Raw genomic sequence first — 21,253 nt, forward strand, 5'->3', positions numbered from 1 at the left:
TAAATAATTTAAATTACTGGCAACATTTCGGAGATGCTTTGCGTTCGTTCGTTCGTTCGTTCGCTTTCGTTCGATTGTGGGGACATGGGGGGTGATTGAAAATTCATTTCGTGTGGATACAATTAGGAGAGGATTGACAAGACAATGGTTAATATATATATGTAGCTTCAGAAGCTTTACTTTCTCAAAGGAGGGGCTAAGATGGGCTTGCGGCTTGCTGCTCTCTGCTCCTGTTACTCCCCATCGCTCGCATTCCACTTAGGCTAACAAATTGTCCCCAATCTTACGCATCTAATAGAAAAAATAATCATGGCAAGCGCTTAAGCGTAGCTTAATCTACCCCTTCTAAATGGTGGCTACTACTGCGACTGGTGGTGCTGGTGCTGCTGCTGCTGCTCCTGTAACTGCTGCAGCAGTTGTTGTTTCGTCTCGGCTTTAACCGTTTTGTAGCGATCCTTCTCCTCTGTATTCTCGGGAGGCTCACACTCGAAGGAGGCCATCGAGAGGGTGTTCTCGTTGAGCACTGCGCTGTGCTGCAGATAGGCAATGACATTCGGCAGCTTCTCGAACGGACAGCTCACCTTCTTCCACTCGTTGAACTCCGTGACTTGTTTGGCCAGCTGGGAGCACTTTTCAAAGTTGATATGATTGTTTGGCAGCCTAAATGAGACGGAACAATAATCAATAAATTATTTAATATGCTTGGATAACGATTGCACTGATACGCACCGATTGGAGCAGCCCTCGTTTAGAAAGTACAAGTCCTTAACAAATAAACTAAAGAATGGAATGATTATGCGTTCGCGTTCCTCTGTGGCACCCTCGGAGCGCCACATAGCAGCTTTGAGCGTCGAGCGATAGCTATTGAAGTTTGATGTTGGATCCATTTGATGTTCCAGCACTGAGAATTTGGCCGATTGCACCTTCGACCACTAATTATGGGAGATGAGATAAAATAAAAAATAAAATGAGCATAAAATATTTTCATACGAATTGTATGCGGATATATGTATATATCCCCTTAAAACTTACTGTCTTCTTGAGTCTGCCTATGGGCGCCAGATTTAGACCTGCTATTATGGCCATCAGACTGTTGAAGTTGCCAATGTTGAAGCACTCACGGGCCGTCTCGATCCAGTACTCGATGATGCGAACACGCTGCTTCTTCTTCGGATACTGCAAGCAACAAATAGATATAGATATAGACAATAATAGACACACATGACATATGCTGGCTAGGATTAGCTCCCCCCGTGCCTGATACCCACCTTGACAATCTCGCTGGCCGTCAAGTAGCTGAGGCGATTAAACCACTGCACATACGACTCCAGATTGCGCGTCTTTTTCATATCGTTCAACGAACCGCCCGCCTTGCCGCCTCCGCCTGCACCATCCTTGGCCTGCTGCTGGGGATAATCCTTGGCAAAGGCCTGAACAAACTCCTCGGGCCCAATATGCGACAGACGCTCCAGTTCGATGGCCGTCAATTGGTGGGCCAAGTGGGCGCAGCTCGGGCACATGTCCATGATGCCAAAGACTTCGTCTGGCTGTGGGGTGGTCGAGTTTGAGTTGGAGGTGGAGGAGGAGGTGTTGCCGCTGGAGGAGGAGTTCGAGGTGCCGCTGGTCGAGCCCCCACCGCCCAAGCCATTGGCATGCGAGTGCGAGCTGCCCAGAAATGTTTGAAAGGGATTATGCAAATGATGATGATGATGATGATTATGATTATGATGCTGTTGACTTTGGCCAGCAGACACCGCTCCCGCCCCCGCCTCCCGCTCGCTGCCATCCGTGGTGAGCGTCAGCAGGAACTCCTCGTACTGCTCCAGGGCCGTCAGACGGGACACGAGCAGCTGCAGAATGCGAGAGACCTGCTTGCCCAGCGAGTTGTCAATGTAGACGCACTTCCGGGCCAGGATGCGCACCTGCTGCATGAGGCGCTCATCTCTGAAGTCGTACGGAAAGATCTCGATCCACTCCGAGAGCAGCCGTATGCAGTGCTGGGCCGATCGCTGTGTGCTCGTCCGCTGCTGCGGCTTTGGGTCCAGCTCTGTACTAGACGCCGCCGCCGCCGCCGCTGCCGCTGCTGATGCTGCTGCTCCCTTTCGCTGGGTCAGGGGCGAGGCAGAGTTTATGCTGAGGTACAGCACCTGTCCGGCATCGTCCACCACATCGCAACCGCCTCCTGGTCCCTGCTGCTGCTCCCAAGTCGTTGAAATCTGTGCCAACAGCTCGTGCGGCCGCACAAAGAGCCGAGCACTGAGCAGGAAGGCAAAGACAAAGCTCTCGTCCGGATAGTACTCGTGGGTGGGCACCATGTGGGTGATGAGCGACTTGAGCGGGCCCGAGTGGAGCTTGCCCTCACAGTAGACCAAGTGAGCCTCCTTGGGTTCCTTTGCCGTGGCCCGACTCTGGGCCGGGCCATAGCTGAGCTGCTTTTCTGGCGGCTTCTCCGTGGGGGCGACCCTCCTGTTGCCGGAGTAGGTCTCCTGGCTGTGACAGACGCTGTTGCTGCGCTGCGTCTTCAGGTCCGGCAGTGTTTTGTGTGTAATTGACGTGGATGTGGCACTTGTTGAAGCCGCTGCCGCTCCTCCGGCCGCAGGCACCTTGATATTGAGGCTGATGTTGGCACTGCCGGTGCTGCCACTGCGGCCATTCGTGGCTGCACTGCTTATGCCGCCGTTGCTCGACGACATCTGGACTGCAATCCCAATCCCAATCCCAGTCCCAGTCCCTCCGCTAGAGCATCTAAGTCTCACGCATTGGACAACCAAAGGGAGAGCTGCTGCTGAAATGGCAAAAAGGCAAGAGAAGAGGGTAATCGGAGTGTTAATCGAGGCAAAGTGTGGCTCCGCGAAGCCGTACGAAATGGCAATTAGAGGCACAAGGAAAGCAAACAAAGGAATAGCTTAATGACTCGAATTTCTAGTCTGTCTGTGTGTGGATGGGAAGGGGGCAAAGGGAAGGGGCTGTGGCGATGGCAAACAGACTGTGAGGAGATCTCTCTCAGATCTCTCGGCTATCCCAACGTCTGAAGCACCATTGAAGCAGCACGGATTTGAGCTTAGCAAAGCGAAAAATCGCCAAGCAAAGTGGAAAACTAGAAAAGTGCCATCGAATGCCAGTGCCAGTGGCAGTGCCAGTAGTGGCTGTGGCAGTTCAGAGAAAAGAACCCAACGTCAACGTTATTGATCGCTGGAATGGGGGCACCACATCACGTAGCATAGCCAGCCACATGGCCAAATGGATGAAGAAAGTGGGAGAGACTCCTCCTCCTGCTGCTGCTGCTGCCGATTGGCTCAGAACATACTCATACTCTCGTATCAGCGAGATAATGAAACTATAAACTGGAAACTAAACTGGTAATTTGTAGATGAAAATCATTTGGCAGAGATGTGGGAGAGAGGGCGATGCGGTGGAAGGCGAGGGGGGCTTATCACAGGCCAGCGAGCAATGAGAAACGGAAAATGAAACCAAACCAAAATGAAGCTAAGCAGCGGACACACTCAACGAAAACTAAACGAAACATGAGAATTCCAATATTAATTAACAGCAAAACAGAAATACCAAAAATATGGGTCAACATATTCATTAGGCGGGTGGGGTGGTGCGAGGAGGAAGGAAAGGGAAAGGAAAGGCATGCTGAACACGTTAATTGAATTACCAAGACGCCAATGGAAGGTACGGGGCCAAAAGGAGAATAAGCTGCCGACAAAAAGGGAAGGGCTGCACATTTACACTTTTCTTGCCATACTGCCACGCTTCACAGAACACCAGCCAGGAGCAGGGGGGTCGGAGGCATTGATTATTAACTGCAGACGAAAATTGTAATCAATTTTCAAATGCGGTAGGAAAAAAAAAAAACCAACAACCAAACGAAATAAAACAGAGCTAAAAGCAATTTAAAGTCTATATTTAAACCATTTATACAAAAAGCAATGCAACAACAACTACAACAACAAATGAGTGGAATGCACTGCCCATAAAAGCTTAAAACAACAAAAATGCAACAACAACAACTGTAGAAACAAGAACAGCAACAGCCAACAACAACAACAACAGAACCATAATTTGTATACAAAACGCAAAAGAAGAGTAGAAGAAGCAGCCAGCCAGCAGCCAGCAGCAGCAATGACAGACGTGAAACGAATACGGGAACATTAATGGATGTCATGTACGTCTGATCGAGCATTTCCATATAATTACATGTAAAAAGCTACACATCCATATAAACAAGACAGAAAGAGAGTAATTTTATTCGCCAAAGGAAGGATTGGTCGAGGCACATTGCACTGCCCATAAATCTTCAACGAATCTTTATCACTTTTCCGCATATATTTAATTACGGGAATTAATTAAAAAAAAAAAAAATGTTTTTCTACCGATTCCACACTCTCTGCACCACCGTGCAACAACGTAAAAGAAAGGCAAAGGCCGACGCGTGTGGAAATGCAAGGGGGGAAAAAGCCAAGAGGCCAGCAAAGAAGTCAACAAGAGCAACAAGGACAAGAGAGAGAGAGAGAGTAACAGAGAGAGCGAGAGAGACAAGTCAATAAATGGGGCCGTGGCCCGACACGTCCCGTCCCGGCCAGTCCAGTCCCTCTATTGCTGCTGGTGCTGTTGCTGCTTTCCCATTTCCCACTTGAAACGCAGGAACCGAGAGGGGGGCGAACGAAAGGGGGCACAAGATGCAGATGCACTCAGTTAATGGGAAATGTCTAATTGGAAGTGGGTTTTTATTTGCTTACCTGGAGCAGCTCCCGTGCATTTCGCAATTATCCTGGCCCAGAATCTCTTGGACCATTCACGCCGTACACACCGCACGCACACGCCACAGAGCACACGCCCCGCCCGAACGAAAGAAGTTTGTCCTGGTTGCACTTGCCTCCTCTCCTGGTGGCAGAGGAAATCAGGACAGTGCGTCGTACGCTGACGTCGCAGCTCGCGTCGACGGCGATGCTCTGGCTATCAAAAGTGGAACACACACGATTCCAGCTAAACAGGCAGAGGGAGTTGGTTGTGTGTGTGTGTGTGTGTGTGTATGTTTGCAAAAGCAATTTACAATACGCGAACGGCAAACATTTCAGTTTCAGCTTTCCGAGCACCCCCCACCTTTGCACCTTCACCCCCGCAGCAGAAGCGGCGACAGAGGCAGAGGCAGCAGTCGCATATGGCCGCCTTTTGCGTCGCTTCTACTTGGCACAGAAAAATTATGGATATGGCAGGCAAATACTATATTTAAATAAATTCAATGTCTCAATGCACTTTGTGTCACACGAAATGCATTTCCACGACTTTGACAGCGCTTTTTCCCCCGTGCATATACGGGTTTTTGTTTGTGTTTGTGTGTATAGTATAATATGTATAAGAGCGCCGACCGGACCGGTTTGTTTGCTACGCAGAACGCAGATTTTTCTTTACACACAAAAACAATAAAACAACAACGAACACGATGCGCCGTCGGCTTGTCTTGTAATAACGCTGGTCACCGTTCACTTTTCAATAATTTATACAAATCGCTGCCGCGGCGGCAAATTGCGTCTTTTTGTTGTTGCCTTTCGCTTTTATTGCATTTGCAACAAAACAAAAACGCTTACGCTCCGTTTTGTTTATTTACAACAAAACAAAAACGCTTACGCTCTAGAGGTGTCAAACCATCGAGGGCACTATCGATAGGATCGATATTTTACTGCTAGTCTCTACTATCGACGGTTTTGAGACTATCATGATAGTATCGAGCTACAGTCGTTGCGCTTTTGATATGTTTGGATTGGCTGCTATAAAATACGAAGACAAATTTGTAAAAAAATCGACAGGTGGCATCTAATTTTTACAATGGACAAGTTCCTAAAAAGTTTCAATGGTTTTTTAATAATTATTTCAGCCCGATACTATCACGATAGTATCGATTGTTTTTTCAAAACATTTGACGTTGATATTCCTCGATATTGATATTCCGTTTAATGTTACCAGCTAGCTGGGACACTCAGCCCTAAACAAATAATTTTATCCGATAGATACATACATTTTCTGAAAGATTTTCCAGTTTTCTGAAGTCCTTTTTATTGGATTATTTACATATTAAGGTTCAAACAAAAACAACATAGAACGAATGTGTCGTCGTTTTGTGGCGTTGCCAGACTCGTGCAATTCGTAGTTGCAGCTGCCATATTATGATATTTTGTGATATGATATTCGTCAAATTTGATATTCAGTTTAATATTACTAGCTAGTTGGCCCTCTCAGCCTTGAGCAAATAATTTTATCCAATTCCTCAATGAATTTTGTTCAGGATTGGCTAGTTTTCAGAACTCTTTTTCATTGGATTGTTTCCATAATAAGGTTTAAACAAAAACGGCCAAAGCATAACACGTAAATGTTGACGTCAGTGTTGCTGGTCAACCAAGTATCTTCTATGCGTATGTACTTTTGTATACCTTATTTTTTTTAATTGGTGTTAAATGTTTTGTTCCAAGCTCCATTGAAACATTATTTATGATTTTATCCTAGATTGACATGTTTTTTACATATTAATGCACATGTTTGTGTGTTATAAATACATTTATCCCGGTTCTGATACCTATTATTGGTAGTCGTGAGCTGCAAAACTTTGTTAAAATCTTTAGAACAGAGACTGAGTAGTTTTTGCATTAATTGAAAATGCAAGTCCTCAAGTCCATAATATCCATTTTCCCAAGGTATGCAGATTGTTGCTCATTCCGTGCCAAAGTTGCACAACAATGCTGCTACTTCATTTCCCCATGTTGCTGAAATTTTTCCCATACAAAATCAAACTCCATTTAGCGCACAAAAAATACTGACATTTTTCACTAACAACATTGAATTTAAAAACATGTTGCTGGCAACTTAACATGCTGCCAATGGAAATTATCGTAGAAAATTATATGATCAGTGCTGTGGGCTCCAGTAATTAGTATTTTACTAATCCGAAAATCAATCAGCCCATTGTCTTCGGTATATTTACGGTATATGTATACGGTATATATTATTCTTTGGTATTTTTCTAATGGTCTGACGGTATATTTTATCGAAAGCCTCGTGCTTTGAAGGAAAATTTAATTTGCTAAACAAGCCGACTAGTATTCGAATTAACACTTGTAGTATATCTGGGGCGACTGTTTAAGGACTGAGCATCATAATGAGCACCGAATCAACGAAACCAGCGCCCAGCCAAGAGGCAATTGTGGCCCAATTCCAACAGCTGCGGAACGACCAGAGAAATTTGGCCAACAACCTAAACACCCTGGAAATGGACTTGAGGGAGCACAAGTGAGTCACTGGCCCGGCCACCAAGTAGACATTCGAATGCTAATTATGTATTTTGCTTGTGCCCAGAACTGTGATAGAAACACTGAAGTTGGCCGATCCGGACCGCAAATGTTTTCGTCTGATTGGCGGCGTCCTTTGTGAGCGGACCGTGAAAGAGGTGCTGCCGCAGCTGGTGGAGAACCAGGACTTCATTGCCCAGACCATTACATTAATCACGGAGGATCTGAGCAAAAAGGGGACGGAGCTGAACAAGTTCAAGGAGGAGCACAACATCAAAATCCGTGGCGAGCACCTGAGCGCCGAGGGTGGCAAATCGGATGCGGAGAGCAGCGGCAGCAAGTCTGAGAACCGCAACGTTCTCGTCTCCAACTAGAGACGCAGAGAACCCAGCCAGCACGCAGCGTATTTATTGTGTCTATGTATGAAATGAACTCTGCCGAGATTTGCGAACAATAACACTCAACCGATCACCGGATCCATGGATTGAATACTGAAGTTCTAATGTTATATGTAATTTGTAGCTGTAAGGCGAAGTTCACACGCCCCCCACTCACATCCCAAATCTCTCATTCACACGCATAACACACCTCACCACAACACACCAGACCACACCACACACCGGCCCCGAAAGTAAAGCACTACTGTAACAGAATGAACCGATCGGCTGGTGCTTTATTGGAATGCTTCTGAGGACTGCTCCCGGCGGTGGTAGTCCCGCTTGCCACCGGACTTGCTCAGCAGACGGATATTGGTGATGCAGATGTCGTGGGACACGGCCTTGCACATGTCATAGACAGTGAGGGCCGCAATGGAGACGGCTGTTAGGGCCTCCATTTCGACGCCCGTCTGGCCGGTGCAGCGCACAGAAGCCACCAGCCGCACGCAATGTGCGTCGGGCAAGAGCTGCGCCTTCACCTTTACCGAGGACAGCGATATGTTGTGGCACAGGGGGATCAGTTCGGATGTGCGTTTAGCTCCCAATATTCCAGCCAGTTGAGCTACACTCAGGACATCGCCTTTGACCAGCTCGTTGGCTGCAATGAGCTGCGTGAGCCGCTCCCCCACCTCAACGGTGGCTTCTGCTCGGGCCAGTCGCGTGCTGGTTGGCTTCTCGCCGACATCCACCATCTGGGCCTTGCCCTGGGCGTTGACGTGGCTTAGACTGCTGCAGTGGCGGGCTGCCTGGAGCAGCTGTGATCGATGAGAATGAAGATGATGGTGGAGCAGTGCAGCACTTGCAATGGCTGATGGGCGACTGGCGTCTGCTAGCCGCCTATGAGTATCATCGGGCGATTCTCCATCTGCGAAAGGTTCAGCATGCCTGGGGGAAAATGCTGAAAATGTGAGTACTGTACTCCTCTGTGACTCGACCGATGAGAATGGTGAATCATTCAAGCTCACCTGCATGCTGTCGCTTCTTGCGCCGCACTGCGGCTCCGATCAGATCCACCAGATCCTCCTCGGACACGTCGCTCCTCATGGCGTCCCGCAGCGAAAACTCCTTGTTACCGAACAGACACACCTTAATGTTACCATCCGCGGTAAGCCTCAGCCGATTGCAGGAGCCGCAGAAATGCTCCGTCATCGATGTGATGAAGCCCACCTGTCCCTTGAATCCCGGCACTGCAAATGCCTTGGATGTGTCATTTGGCCCATTTGGCAGTGCCTCGAACTCGGGCCAACGATGGCGAATCAGCTCCACCGTCTCCTTGAACGAGATCAGCCTGTCTGTGTGCCATTTGTTGCCGGAGAAGGGCATGTACTCGATGAATCGGACGTCCACGGGCCGATCTCTGGTGAACTCTACAAAGTCGCAGATTTCGTCCTCGTTGAAGTTGCGCATCAGCACGCAGTTGACCTTCGGGCGGTAGCCCAGCTGCACGGCCAGATCGATGCCGGCAATGACACGTTCCCAGCCCTTCCGTCGCGTTATCTTCTCGAAGCGGTCCTTCTTCAGTGTGTCCAAACTGATGTTGAGCGAGTCGAGGCCAGCCCTTTGCAGTGGCAGCAGCAGACGGGTGAGCACCAGGCCGTTTGTGGTGATGCCCACATGCTCCAGCTGGGGCAGGGCCTTCATCTCTGCCACCAAATCGACAATGTCCCGCCGGACAGTGGGCTCGCCGCCCGTCAGACGTACCTTTCGCACTCCCTGCTCCACAAAGATGCGGGCCAGACGAAGTATTTCCTCGGTGGTCAGCAGATTCGCCTTCGGCTGCAAGGGCACTCCATCGGCGGGCATGCAGTAGTCACCTGAAACACATGTTCTATGTATGTGAATTTCGCCACAACATTCAATTAAGCCCACCCGGGCATCCACTTCAGCCCTGAGTGGTGCCAGTGGGCCCTGGGGCTGTTATCGCCTGATGGTTGCTTAGGTGTCGCTGATAAACGAACGATTGGCCCAGAACCTGTTGCGGTAGGTAGGATTGGTTGGAAACTTACAGCGCAGATTGCAGCGTTCCGTGAGTGAAATCCGCAAGTAGGTGTGGTGTCGCCCGAACGTGTCTGTCAGCGGCGAGTCCTATCGATTAGAGGATGATTAGCTCTCATTCATACCATGCCTAATTCGAAATTTAGAACTGTAACTGCTCCTCCCCCCACCTGTTTGTTGGCTCTCTGCGGCTCTGCTTGCGCACTTGTTGCCAGTTTTAGGGAACCGGTTGCCGCTGCCGAAGCCTTTCGGCGGATGGGAACCGGCGCTGGTGCTGCAGTCTGGCACAACAGCCTATTTACGTATTTCACCAGCGGACGCATTTGATTGACTGTTTGTTGTTCGCGCTCTAATGAATGTAGCTTACGTAAACCATCAATTTGCTGGGGGTAGGGCTGAATCAAAGCATACCGTTTAATAATATTTAATGATAAGTAATTACATATGCTCACGGCAGGCTCGCTTCTTCTTCCTCTATATGGCGGCGATCCACTCCACCACAGTCGTCGAACTGTGCTTGCAAACTAACTGTATGGGATTGCTGATCTGATCAAACAGTGTGTTCCATTGGAGCTTTTGGCGTTTGCCAAAGCTTCCCCCCACTTATCAATGTGACGCTGGTGTGTGTCTGTGGGGGGCTGGCTACTGTGTGGTAGCCATTGTACATTGTAGCCACAAGCGGCGTTCCGGTTAATTTTTTGCATTTGGAAACGGTGACATGACAGTCCATCATGACCAAAGCAGTATTGTGTAAACTGCTTAACTCAGCAAAAACAAAGAGTGCACTGCTTTAGCATCTTATACGTGGATCGGAAACACCGCCAAAGTATATGAAGATAAGGTGAGACATTCCGTATGGTCCAGTCTGAAAGATGAAGGCCATGCCACCCAGATCCACTACAAATCCAATATAAACCATATATGTACTTCTTTCGCTCGCACTGCAGTCTGCAGGCGTCTGTGTCTGTGCAGTGTTGGACAAGTCTAATGTCATACGCCCATATTCGATAGCATTCGATGACAACAAGAACAGCTGTGTTTACGTTATTTTGCACTTTGATCGTCCGCTGCTAAAACGATGTTGAAACCAATAGAAACATTCCAAATAAGATAACCCACAAGAACAATGGACTTTCGAAATGCCCGTGCCAGGCAGCCGGAAATCGTGCGATCCGTGCAGAAGGATGCTCGATATACGAACGAGCTGGCCGAGGAATTCTCGGATGTCCTGCGGCTCACTGGGCCGCGAAATTGGATTAAATTCAATCAGATGTGCAAACTGCTGGCGGAGCTCAGCTATCATGGATTCTCCTCGGTGAACAATCTTCAGACGCTGGGCGAGGAGTACACGGGCATCATACAGGTGGATGGCAACTACAAGCAGATACCCAGTCGACTGGCAAGTCTCGAAATTTACTTTAATTATGCAAGCTATTGGCTGATAATGTTCCTTTCCAGATGCAACTACTTGCCATTGTCCTAGAGTTTGGTGGGGATGCCCTGTTCCAGCGATTACTGCAAAAGCTGGACCTGTACATAGCCGGTCACGAGGAGATACGGCCCGAGGCCAAGCAGCAGCTGAAGAGACTCATCCATCGCCTGAAACAGTCGCCCAGCTATGTGAAGGCCCTGCACAAGTCGCTCTTTTACCTGAATGCCAGCAAGTACCAGCTGTCCAAGCGCACCACTGCCATCAACTACGTGCTCATCCGCCACTGGCTGCAGCCAGAGTTCTCGCTGTACGGCTACAAGATACTGGGCGTCATCACATTCCTGCAGGTGACCGTCTCCCTGGCCATCAACAGCTTGGACGCCTGGCGGGAGCACAAGCGACAGCAGCTGGATTCCCTGAAGCACACGGCCAAACGTTTCCTTCAGCGCGCATCGGTTGTCCAGTCATCGGATTGCGTTGCTCCCCAGTGCATACTCTGCCTGGAGCCGCGCACCAGCTGCAGCCTGACGCCATGCGGCCACATCTTCTGCTGGGGCTGCATTCTAGAGTGGCTGGAGGAGCGCGACGAGTGTCCGCTGTGCCGCGAGTCCCTGAAGAAGTCGCAAGTGATACAACTACAGAATTACGCCTAGGATTAATTGTGTGTTTCGATTTTATTTAAAACTGTTTCTATGTATATACACAACTTATGTGGAGGATTGGGGTGCGTCCTAAATCTGTTTAATGCCTAAATATTATATATTTGTATTTACATTCATTACACTAGATAAACCCAACAGTCAACTATATAAGTCTATATAATATCTAGATTAACAGTGCGGCTGAAGATCTGCTTGCGACGCCGCGACTCGTACGCTGACCGCGCCTCCGCTGGTGACTCGAAGGCCACCCTGGTGTCTCCCGTGGGCTTTCCGTCGTCGTTGAAGCGCCGAATAATATCATCGGGACTGAGCTTGTAGTCACTGAAGAAGCGTAGAATGTCCTTTAGTTCAGCCTTGAAGGGTACATTGCGCATGGCCACCACACAGCCGGGACGATTGAATTTGTCGGGTATCGAGGAGCTGCTGCTGTTGGACACATTCAACGGTGGCGACAGACTTCCGCTTGGGTTGACGGGCGGATCTGGCCTGGCGAACGGATTGAAATGCTGCTTTTGTGAGCTGTTGCTATCCTCATCCTCCTGCCGCTGTCGCTCTCGCTCCGGTGGCACTTGCTGCTGCTGCTGCTGTTGTTGTTGCTGTTGGTTGTTGTTGTCGAAGCGACTGGGACGACGCCTGGACGGGGGCGGTGCACCCGCCGGCACGCCGGTGCCACCATTGTCGCTCTGGCGTGGCCCATTGCCACCCGGCAAATAGTCCATAAACGGCTTGTTCATGCGATCGGCAATCTCCTGCGGCGTGATGGCCAACACCCGCAGGCCACGGCCACGGAATCTCCGATTGTGGAACTCCCTAATGGCCTGCTTGGCATCGGAGCCATCCCCAAATTCGATTATAAACTCACCCGTGCTCTGGTTGCGATCGTTAATCAGCATTTCGATATGTTCGATGCGCAGATTCTCCAGCGAGAAGAGTTCCCCCAGATCGTTGACCCTTGTGGCATACTCACAGTTGTGAACACGCACGAAATTATCCTCCTGGCGTGGAGGACGCACTACCTCGTTCTGGTTGTGGGGCATGGACATGCCGCCGCCAAAGGGACCGCCACCGTTGTGGTTTCGATTAATCGATTGCTCCATGATTGGTCCTCCGCCATTGTGGTTCTGGTTTCGATTTTGATTATCCATATTGTTGTTGTTATTGTTATTGTTGAATGGAAAATTTTGTGGGCCACCGCCACCGCCATTATTTTGTTGCTGCAATTGCTGCAGCTGCTGTTGGACGACAAACGGCATTATACCGTTAGGCATTGGACCAGTGTTGCCAAACGGTTGCATTTGATTCTGCTGCTGCTGCTGCTGCAGCAGCTGTAGTTGTTGTTGTTGTTGTTGCTGCTGGTCCCGATTTGGATTGTCATCCGCATTGCGTCGCCGCGGATCACTGTTGAACCTCGCCTGCATGGCCATCTCCTCGCGCTGCTGCTGCTGCTGTTGTTGTTGTTGTTGTTGCAGCAGGAGCTGCGCTTGCGCCTGCTGTCGCCTCTTCTGATCCTTGAGCAGTTCCTCCCGCTGGTCGGCCTCTTCCTTCAGTAGCTGCTCATTGGCCCGTCGCTGCTTCTCCTTGGCCTGCATCATCTCCGCCTGGCTGCTGGGGCGCACACGCAGCTGCCGGAAGCCAATGTAGTGCCGCGATTGATCCTCGAGGGCCGACAATGCCTCCGTCTCACGTGCAAACAGCACAAAGGCCACAAATTCGCGTCGATTGTTGGGACTCGGCGCCAGTAGGATATCCACAATGGTGCAGGTGGCGGAGAACATCTTCATGATGTCCTGCTCGGTGGTCAACTGCGGCAAATCCTCCAAATACAGGACATTAAAGCTGGGAATGCCACCACCGCCACCTCGATCGCTGCTGGCATTGCGAGCGAGGACATCTTGTGGCAGCTGCTGCTGCTGCTGCTGTTGCTGGTGCTGCTGATTGCGATGCGAATACTCATCGGCCTGCTCGAATTCCGCATCCCCGATGGGCACAATCTGCACCAGGCGATCGCGGAACATGGTGTTGTGGCGCTGCAACGCCTTCTGGGCACTGGACACCCGCGAGAACTCAATGTAGGCCACTCCAGTGCGACTGCCATTCACCGTCATGATTTTGATGCCATTGTGCGGTATATACAGACCCTGGAAATACTTGCGCAGATCACTGTAGGAGGTGCTCTGGCACATGCCACTGATCTTCACATAGCAGGTGTCGGCCACCGCCGAGGACATGCCACCGCCACCGCCGCCGCCTCGAGGACTGTGACTGCCGCCGCCCCCTCCGCCACCTGGCGAACCACCCATGGAGGGCGAGAGCTTCGCTGCCGTCTGCTGCTGGAGTAGCACCTGTTGCTGCTGCTGAAATAACTGCGGATAGATCTGGGCATACGGATTGACACTGGCAAACGCAACGGGCTGCTCCTGCGCCTGCACCTGCACCGCCTGCCGCTGCACCTGTTGCACCTGTTGTTGCTGTCCCTCCATTTGGGCAGGGCTGTTGGACCCTGCCCTGGCTGCCGCCTGCAGAGCGGCTATCAGTTTGTGTGCATCGGGAGCCAGTGGCGGCGCTGGCGCTGGTGCTGATGCTGGTGCTGCCGGACCATTGGCATTGGTCATGTTGTAGTTATTGGCGGTATTGCTGGTCGTATAGTTCTGCAGCGAGGGCAGAACGGGCGGCACGCCCAGACCCAGACCGAGGCCGAGACCCATTCCTATGCTCATGCCCGGAAGACTACCCAGTCCCGGAAGACTGAGGGCGGCATTAGTCTGCGGCGGATTGGCCCACGGCGACAGACCACCAGCAGCAGCAGCACTCACGCCGCTGGATTGGAGCTTCAGCTCGCGCTCACTGCTATCGCCACGCTCTAAGCGACGCTTACGGATCGCACGATCACGCTCCCGATCGCGTTCGCGTTCAAGCTCCCTTTCACGTTCTCGGTCGCGCAGCTCACGATCACTGTCCTCAGAGCTGGAGGATCGACTGCGACTACGACTGCGGCTCTGGCGGCGATGCTGGCTGCCGCCTGTCACCTCCGCTAGCACAATGCCGGCCTGCTGCTGATAGGCCAGAAAAGAGGGCACCCCAGCCTTGCTCTGGCTTTGGCTCAGGAAACTGTTAAGGCCACCAATGATCGGTGGCTGTGGCGCTGCCACGGGCACTGGCATGGGCACGGGTACGGGCACAGGCACTGGTGCCGGTGCAACGACTGGTGCGGGTGTGCGTGCCGTCTCGATGACCTTTTGCATTTCGGCGCGCGATGAAAGCAGCAGGCGCACCTGGATCTCCATAAGTTTCTCGCGATCCTTCAGCATGGCGCAGCGGGCATCCTCATCGGTGCTAAAGTTTGTTGTTTTGTTGGCGGGTATAAAAAGAAGAGAGAGAGAGAAAGGGAGAAAGAGAAGCAACAAATGAGGCTCTAGGAATTCTCAAAGAATTTTCGGTTTTTTGTATGGTATGGAGAGAGAGAGAGAGAGAGGCAGAGGCAGAGGCGGCACTGGAAAACCCCCCCAGGAGCATGCGCCTCCGTTCTACTTATATATCTACTTAATGGGCTAGATTTGTGGTTTTTGTTTTGTTTTTGTTTTTTGTTTGTTTGGGCTAACTACCTGAAAGCGATGAAAGCATCGCCCATTTCGCCTCCAATTATGTGGACACCGCCCTCTGGTATCGAGAGGCCCGTGAAGAAATTTCGTATGTCGCGGGCATTTGCCGTCCACGGCAGATTTTGTAACCGAATAATCACACTCATCTTGATGAATCAATTAGCCTGCAATTTGCAATTTATTTCTTTCTTTTCACTGAGAGCTAGACAGGCACAGAGATGACGCATGTATCTCTGATCCCATCCGACTATCAATGATCCTTCTTCGCTGACTGTTCTCTCAGATATTCCAGCTCCATCGATTGATCGCACTGCTGGATAATAGCTTCAGCTGCTCATTGGGCGGGTGTCTGCCCGATCCTTTTCAATAATCAGCAGCTGCTTGGGGATCTGCAAGAAGAATGAGAGACAATTTGGGTTTTGTGGCAACAAAAATTGAAAAAGTTAGAGCAACTTTTGCTAGCTTCAATATTAATAATCAATCGTAGTGCTAAGCCCACGTGTGCCTCGACAAAAAACGTTTCGCATATTTTTTCTTATATTTAGATTTAATGATTTGTTGTATTAGCATTCACAGACCACTGTAAAATCCGAAAGATACATATTTCAGCAGACATTTCGCTTAAGCAATTTATTTTTCAGCCTAAAATTTATCTCGATCTCTTGAAGCTTATATGCGAAATTTAATGCGCAAGATCGGAATTGATAAATGTTTATTACCAATTTTACAGCACAAATCGGGCATCCACAGATCATTTGTTTAATTACCATATTCCAGAATAGAGCACACCTAATACATTCCATCCCCAAAAATTGTCCCATTAAATTCTAGCGCCAGGCAATAAAATCTTCTATACTATAAATTCGTAGAAAAAAATCGGTGTGTAAGCGGCTATCTCCGCAACGCGTGCAACAAATTGGGGGCTGTTTTTGTTTTAAATGATAGCCAGATACTGTGGCATGGTTTGCACAAACCAATTTGTACTCTTCTATAAATAAATTTAATTTCAAAGCGCGCGGGTCTGCTAGTTTCAAATAAAATGTAAATGATCTATCAAATCCTTGAAAGTTTTTCAATACAAATGTAGACTTTTGTGTCTCTTAAGAATCATCCATTAGTAGAGCTTTTCTTTACACATTAAATTCCTTTTGCTACTGGAAATAATTTTAGCAAAATATTGTATTATTATTAATTTCTCTTAAATTATAGCGTCAGGCAGTAAAATCATTTTTGGCTGTTTCAGATTTAAAAATCTGCGCGTCTTAAGTCTATTTCCATATTACGTTCGGGAACCAAATGGGAACCAAATGTCATGGCAGAAACAAGGTTTTTCCAGCTCTATATTTCAGTAAGTTCGTTGATTGACATTTTATGGAGTATAACTTGAACAACTGCCGCATCTCAAACCATTCTTTGCCCCTTATTCAAAGCATCAGGCCAGAGGTAAGCTTAAATATATTTCCTTCTATTTATAGCATACAAATATTAGATATTTAATCTTTTTCTTGGATTTAGAACCTTCAACTTTCATTCAAAGCCAAATTATATTTTATTCGATTCTTTGAATACCATTTCCAACCATTCAAAGCGTCTGTAGATATCTATATGCCTCGAACAGCTTAAAGAATACCCTCCAGGATCTCAGAGCTCCCATACAGATCTCTCTACCTCTCGATGAACAATTTGATGCAATTCTGCGTTTCCGACATAAGCAAATGTTTGTTTGTGGCTACTGAGGAGGACTTCCTGGCTGGGAAAAGCCTCTTGGCTACTGATATTTATCGCTGGATATTTATATTCGCTCGCACACTTTTCGGGATACACCATTCGAGCCTGAACTCGCATTTTCTCATGACAATCTACGGTACGTACAGGTGTCTGTTTAGGGTATTGCATAAGACGAGACCAGTTTTTCTAATCAGCTGCGGAGTCGTTTTTCCCAGGCAACCAAAAACAAACAAAAAAAAACAAAAAACTCCACTCGAGAAAGATCTGAATGGGTCGGTGGCTCACTTACCCAGGAGACGGCGGGTGACCTTCGCACATGATCTTCCACAAAAACACGTGAGGAAGGATTGTAGTTGTCCCTACCTATTGGTACTCCCCACCCCCCCATTAAAATGGACACTGAGCTGGCATGGATGCACCATTCAATCCATGATCATTAGGCGGCTTCAATTTCCTCATTAAGAGACGCCATTCAATTAGCTGAACGGGGGGACGCCATGCAAACGGCTTTCCCGAAAAAGAAATGCCACGAAAAAACCGGCTAACGTTGTTATGGCAAAGCGATTATGCAGCTTCAATTCAATTGCAACTCAATAGTCGATACTCGATCGACTCAAACACACAAACACAGAGCCAGCAGAGACAGACTGACATCCAGCCAGCAGGCTGGAGGCAGGAGGAGCGCTGATCCGATCCGTTCCGATCGGTTTGTCAGTGTTTCGATGTCAAAGACATTAAGAGTCGGGGGAGCTGCTGCTGGTGCTGCTGCTGCTGTCGTCTATTAGCGGCGACGGCGGCGGCGGCGCTTCAGGAAACCCAAAAACTTCACTTCACACTCACACACGACAGCGGCAACTCCTTCCGCTTGGCTATATAAAAAGCATTGTTGGCCATGTGGCCTGGCAGTAACAACAACGAATTGACCGCGTAACCGTCTCCGTCGAAGTCGATGTTAATCATCTGGTCATCGTGATCGTCATCGCCATCGCCAACGCCAGTAGCTCAGTGATCAGTGATCTGTGATTGATTGAATCGTAGATAGCATCGATTGATCGATCGCATGCATCGTTGAGGTTTAAAGCAATGACAATCCCCACAGTGAGTGATGATTGATCGACGATCTATGTGTGTGAACTCAAACTATGTGGACTGTGTGTTCGATCAATCTGTGATTTACCCTCCCCACTCCCACCTGCTGTTCGAGGCGATCCTTTAAGCACTTGAAACGAATGTTTTTGGGATTAGTGAATGGCAAAACTTACTGTTTGATATTTCCTATTCGATTTGCACAACTTAATCTTCAGTTCTTACAATAAATGTCCGCCGAAATCAATCATACAGATCTTTATACACACATATATATATATATATATATATATATTCCACACTCTCGTTATCTTTTATATCTTTTCTTCTCTGTAATACACAATTAAAAAAAAAAGTTTATATGAAATTTACATGAGAAAGATGAGAAATAAATTAAAATAAAATTACAAATATCCGATGGGAGACTATAATGTTTGTGGAACCACTCAAGGGCCTTACTAACCCAGAGATCTATGCGCATGAGTACAAAATAAAGACATATATATGTATAATGCTTCAACTGAACTGATTTCCGCTTCATAAGCTACAATTCCTTTATATATTTTCACTATTTTATTATCCCACAATCATAAAAGGTCCTAAGGACTGCAAAAAAAAACTATAGAAACGTTAGAGGCTCAAAGCTAAAATCCCAAAAACCCCAAATCTCTCTAGGGCCTTACTAAACCCAAAGATCGATTCAAACAAAGATTCTGTCATATCGAATAACTCATAAATAATGATCGTACAGGTTCCCTGCTTTCAGACAATGGCCGCTTTGGGCCTTTTAATGCTTGTTGGCGTCCATGGAACCACCATAATCAGCATTAAATACCCGCACACACTATCGCAGCAGCAGCAGCAGATGGCAGGCGGCAATATGGGGGAGCTGGAGCATCCGCAGCCGGCAAAGCGGGACCTTAGCTTGAGCTATGCGGCGACCAATATTGACTCCAAGGAGGGGACACGCGTCAAGACCATCACCGTGATCAAGAATTTGGGTGGCGTCGGCGGAGGAGTGCAGAAGCAGCAGCAGCAGCAGAAGCTGGCCATCGATCCGTCACTGCATCAGAACGAGGATTGGGCGAGTGCATTTCGCGATAACTTTGACTCCTATGGGGCCCTGCCCGATGTACCCGATATAGACGATTTGTTTGAGTTTGTGAATCGCAAGAAGAAGCCCGACGAGCCGAAGAAGGCACAGGATGCGGAGGCCAAACCCAAGCCAAAACCAAAGCCCAAGCCCGTAGAGGAGACGACCACCACGAAGGCCATCAGTGAGCACAGCGAGAGCAGTGGCAGTGGCAGTGGCAGCGGTAGCAGTAGCAGTAGCAGCGGTAGCACCAGCAACATTGACAGCGATGAGGCAGTGGTGGAGAAGATCAAGGGCGATGCCGAGCTGCTGCCACACATTAAGCAGGCGAATATCCTACGTCTGCAGGCGGCCCAGGCACGCGCCTCCATGGAGAGTCGCCTGAAGACACGCGAGTCCCTAATTGCCGTCAACTACTCGACGCCCATGCACCAGGTGACGCAGTACTTTGACAACTATGTCCAGGCGGTGCCCAATGGCTATGATTACGCCAAGCCATGCGGTGCCCCGCCTGCGGGCAATAGCTATCAGGTGACGACGCCCTCGGGACGCACCTACGACATACCGCAGAGCAATAGCAGCGGCACTGGAGGCGGCAATCATCCCTACTTGGCGCCGTCGATCACGAAGAAAACTCAGATTCCGCCACTGGCTCCGGCGCAGACGCAGGGACAGCAGCCGCAGCCGCAGCCGCAGCCGCAGCCTCAACAGCCGCCCAATTACTCCTCGGTCAACTCGATTGTGCCGCCCGTGGGCAATCCTCCTCCACAGGCCCAGGCGCAGCAGCCTCCTTTCCAGCAACAGCCGCAACCGCAGCCACAGCAGCCAAATGGCGGAATACTGCCGCCTCTTCCGGCTGTCGGCAATGGGATCTCCACCAGCCAGCGGCCATATGTGGCGCCCAGGCTGCGCAACAATGGGCTGGGCATCAATCGGGGACCAGTCTCACCGTTGCCACCGTTAGGCTCGACGCCCCAGCAGGCGCCCAGCTTCCGCTCTGGCATCTTTGGAGGCGGAGGCGGCGGCGGTGGCAGTGGCGGTCCGAACACGCTGCGATCGCGTGGCCTGAAGTATTGAGCACAGACTACATATACATATATTCGGGTCTACGAACTGTACCTTAGCTTAAGCATCAAGAGAGTTTCCTAATAAACACAACAAACACATTTGTACTATGCCAGAATGAAAAAAAAAAATCAATAGCGCGGGGCCTGCTGGCCACGCATTTTTCCCTACATTTCACTTGTGTGGATTTTTTTGGTTTTCTTTCACTTATTGAACTGTTTTGCTTGCTGGAGAGATCAGGCGTCACAGATATTGGTCGCCAGGGTCGTTGGGGTGCTGCGCCCCTGCTGTGGGTCGGGCGCCGTACGAGTGTACGCACGATTTATTCAATGAACTTTTACTCACCTCACACCAAAATGGAAACCATACAAATACGCAACTTATTCGAGGGGCCAATGCACAAAGACAGGTAGGGTTCGGTTTTGCTGCAATCGCTATATATTTATTCGGTTAATTTCTATTGCTTAGTTCAATGTGAAAGTCGAGAATTTCCCACAGCAAACAAAATTAAAATGCTGTAATTGCTGAATATGACAGAAAAAACATGGCGGCCACGAGAGTATCTGCTAGGGATGCTTAATATATATCGATGTCTATTCTATATTCTACTTGCCGATACACAGAGTTGCAAAAATGGCTGCGGTATATTTTTGCGATAGGCGATCAGCGTTCGATAGTGAGCCATCGATACTGCGATCGATGGTTTTGCAGCCTCTAATGCATATCGTGCGTAATCTCCATTTATTTTGCTTTCATCAAATGTTTTCACATTGAGCTGCATAAATAATTAAAAAAAGACAGTGTTAAGACCTTGCAAAGAGTGCACTAATCACGTATTAAGTATTTGCCTTGGTTTTCGCTTTCGTTTTT

At 49.0% G+C, this 21,253-nt stretch overlaps 6 protein-coding genes across 11 annotated transcripts; 3 read left to right on the top strand and 3 right to left on the bottom strand.

Moving 5' to 3' along the window:
- Positions 1–53: 53 nt before the first annotated feature.
- Positions 54–5,606, bottom strand: LOC111070513 (ras-GEF domain-containing family member 1B). 2 transcript variants are annotated; one of them, XM_041593461.1, is made up of 5 exons: positions 4,746–5,606; positions 1,269–2,782; positions 1,033–1,176; positions 730–932; positions 54–660 (listed from the first exon to the last, which is right to left on the bottom strand). In XM_041593461.1, exons 2-5 carry the CDS (start codon positions 2,691–2,693, stop codon positions 360–362), a joined length of 2,073 nt encoding a protein of 690 aa, XP_041449395.1. In that variant the 5' UTR covers positions 2,694–2,782; positions 4,746–5,606; the 3' UTR covers positions 54–359. The 2 variants fall into 2 exon arrangements, with proteins under 2 accessions (XP_041449395.1, XP_022216807.2); XM_022361115.2 differs by having other exon boundaries at positions 1,269–2,785.
- A 1,412-nt stretch (positions 5,607–7,018) lies between these two features.
- Positions 7,019–7,936, top strand: LOC111070542 (probable prefoldin subunit 2). Its single transcript, XM_022361156.2, has 2 exons — positions 7,019–7,287; positions 7,354–7,936. Exons 1-2 carry the CDS (start codon positions 7,157–7,159, stop codon positions 7,658–7,660), a joined length of 438 nt encoding a protein of 145 aa, XP_022216848.1. The 5' UTR covers positions 7,019–7,156; the 3' UTR covers positions 7,661–7,936.
- On the bottom strand, positions 7,934–10,340 carry LOC111070536 (molybdenum cofactor biosynthesis protein 1). Of its 3 annotated transcripts, none has more exons than XM_022361147.2 (5): positions 10,171–10,340; positions 9,889–10,113; positions 9,730–9,808; positions 8,689–9,537; positions 7,934–8,621 (listed from the first exon to the last, which is right to left on the bottom strand). In XM_022361147.2, the coding sequence occupies exons 2-5, from the start codon at positions 10,039–10,041 to the stop codon at positions 7,960–7,962; spliced, it is 1,743 nt and encodes a 580-aa protein (XP_022216839.2). In that variant the 5' UTR covers positions 10,042–10,113; positions 10,171–10,340; the 3' UTR covers positions 7,934–7,959. The 3 variants fall into 3 exon arrangements, with proteins under 3 accessions (XP_022216839.2, XP_022216838.2, XP_022216840.2); XM_022361146.2 differs by having other exon boundaries at positions 7,934–8,636; XM_022361148.2 differs by having other exon boundaries at positions 8,465–8,608; positions 10,171–10,337.
- A 416-nt stretch (positions 10,341–10,756) lies between these two features.
- On the top strand, positions 10,757–11,949 carry LOC111070540 (peroxisome biogenesis factor 10). The gene is made up of 2 exons (XM_022361153.2): positions 10,757–11,117; positions 11,177–11,949. The coding sequence occupies exons 1-2, from the start codon at positions 10,845–10,847 to the stop codon at positions 11,801–11,803; spliced, it is 900 nt and encodes a 299-aa protein (XP_022216845.2). The 5' UTR covers positions 10,757–10,844; the 3' UTR covers positions 11,804–11,949.
- LOC111070535 (mediator of RNA polymerase II transcription subunit 12) lies at positions 11,797–21,151 on the bottom strand. 2 transcript variants are annotated; one of them, XM_022361145.2, is made up of 4 exons: positions 20,729–21,151; positions 18,402–18,555; positions 15,415–15,800; positions 11,797–15,145 (listed from the first exon to the last, which is right to left on the bottom strand). In XM_022361145.2, the coding sequence occupies exons 3-4, from the start codon at positions 15,555–15,557 to the stop codon at positions 11,965–11,967; spliced, it is 3,324 nt and encodes a 1,107-aa protein (XP_022216837.2). In that variant the 5' UTR covers positions 15,558–15,800; positions 18,402–18,555; positions 20,729–21,151; the 3' UTR covers positions 11,797–11,964. The 2 variants fall into 2 exon arrangements, with proteins under 2 accessions (XP_022216837.2, XP_022216836.2); XM_022361144.2 differs by lacking the exon at positions 18,402–18,555.
- Positions 17,233–20,395, top strand: LOC111070539 (protein transport protein SEC31). 2 transcript variants are annotated; one of them, XM_041594177.1, is made up of 2 exons: positions 17,233–17,275; positions 18,977–20,395. In XM_041594177.1, the coding sequence occupies exon 2, from the start codon at positions 18,995–18,997 to the stop codon at positions 20,393–20,395; it is 1,401 nt and encodes a 466-aa protein (XP_041450111.1). In that variant the 5' UTR covers positions 17,233–17,275; positions 18,977–18,994. The 2 variants fall into 2 exon arrangements, with proteins under 2 accessions (XP_041450111.1, XP_022216844.2); XM_022361152.2 differs by lacking the exon at positions 17,233–17,275 and adding an exon at positions 18,064–18,237.
- Positions 21,152–21,253: the final 102 nt, after the last annotated feature.

Source organism: Drosophila obscura, unplaced genomic scaffold, assembly GCF_018151105.1.
Source record: "Drosophila obscura isolate BZ-5 IFL unplaced genomic scaffold, ASM1815110v1 contig_1, whole genome shotgun sequence".
Taxonomy (NCBI): Eukaryota; Metazoa; Arthropoda; class Insecta; order Diptera; family Drosophilidae; genus Drosophila; species Drosophila obscura.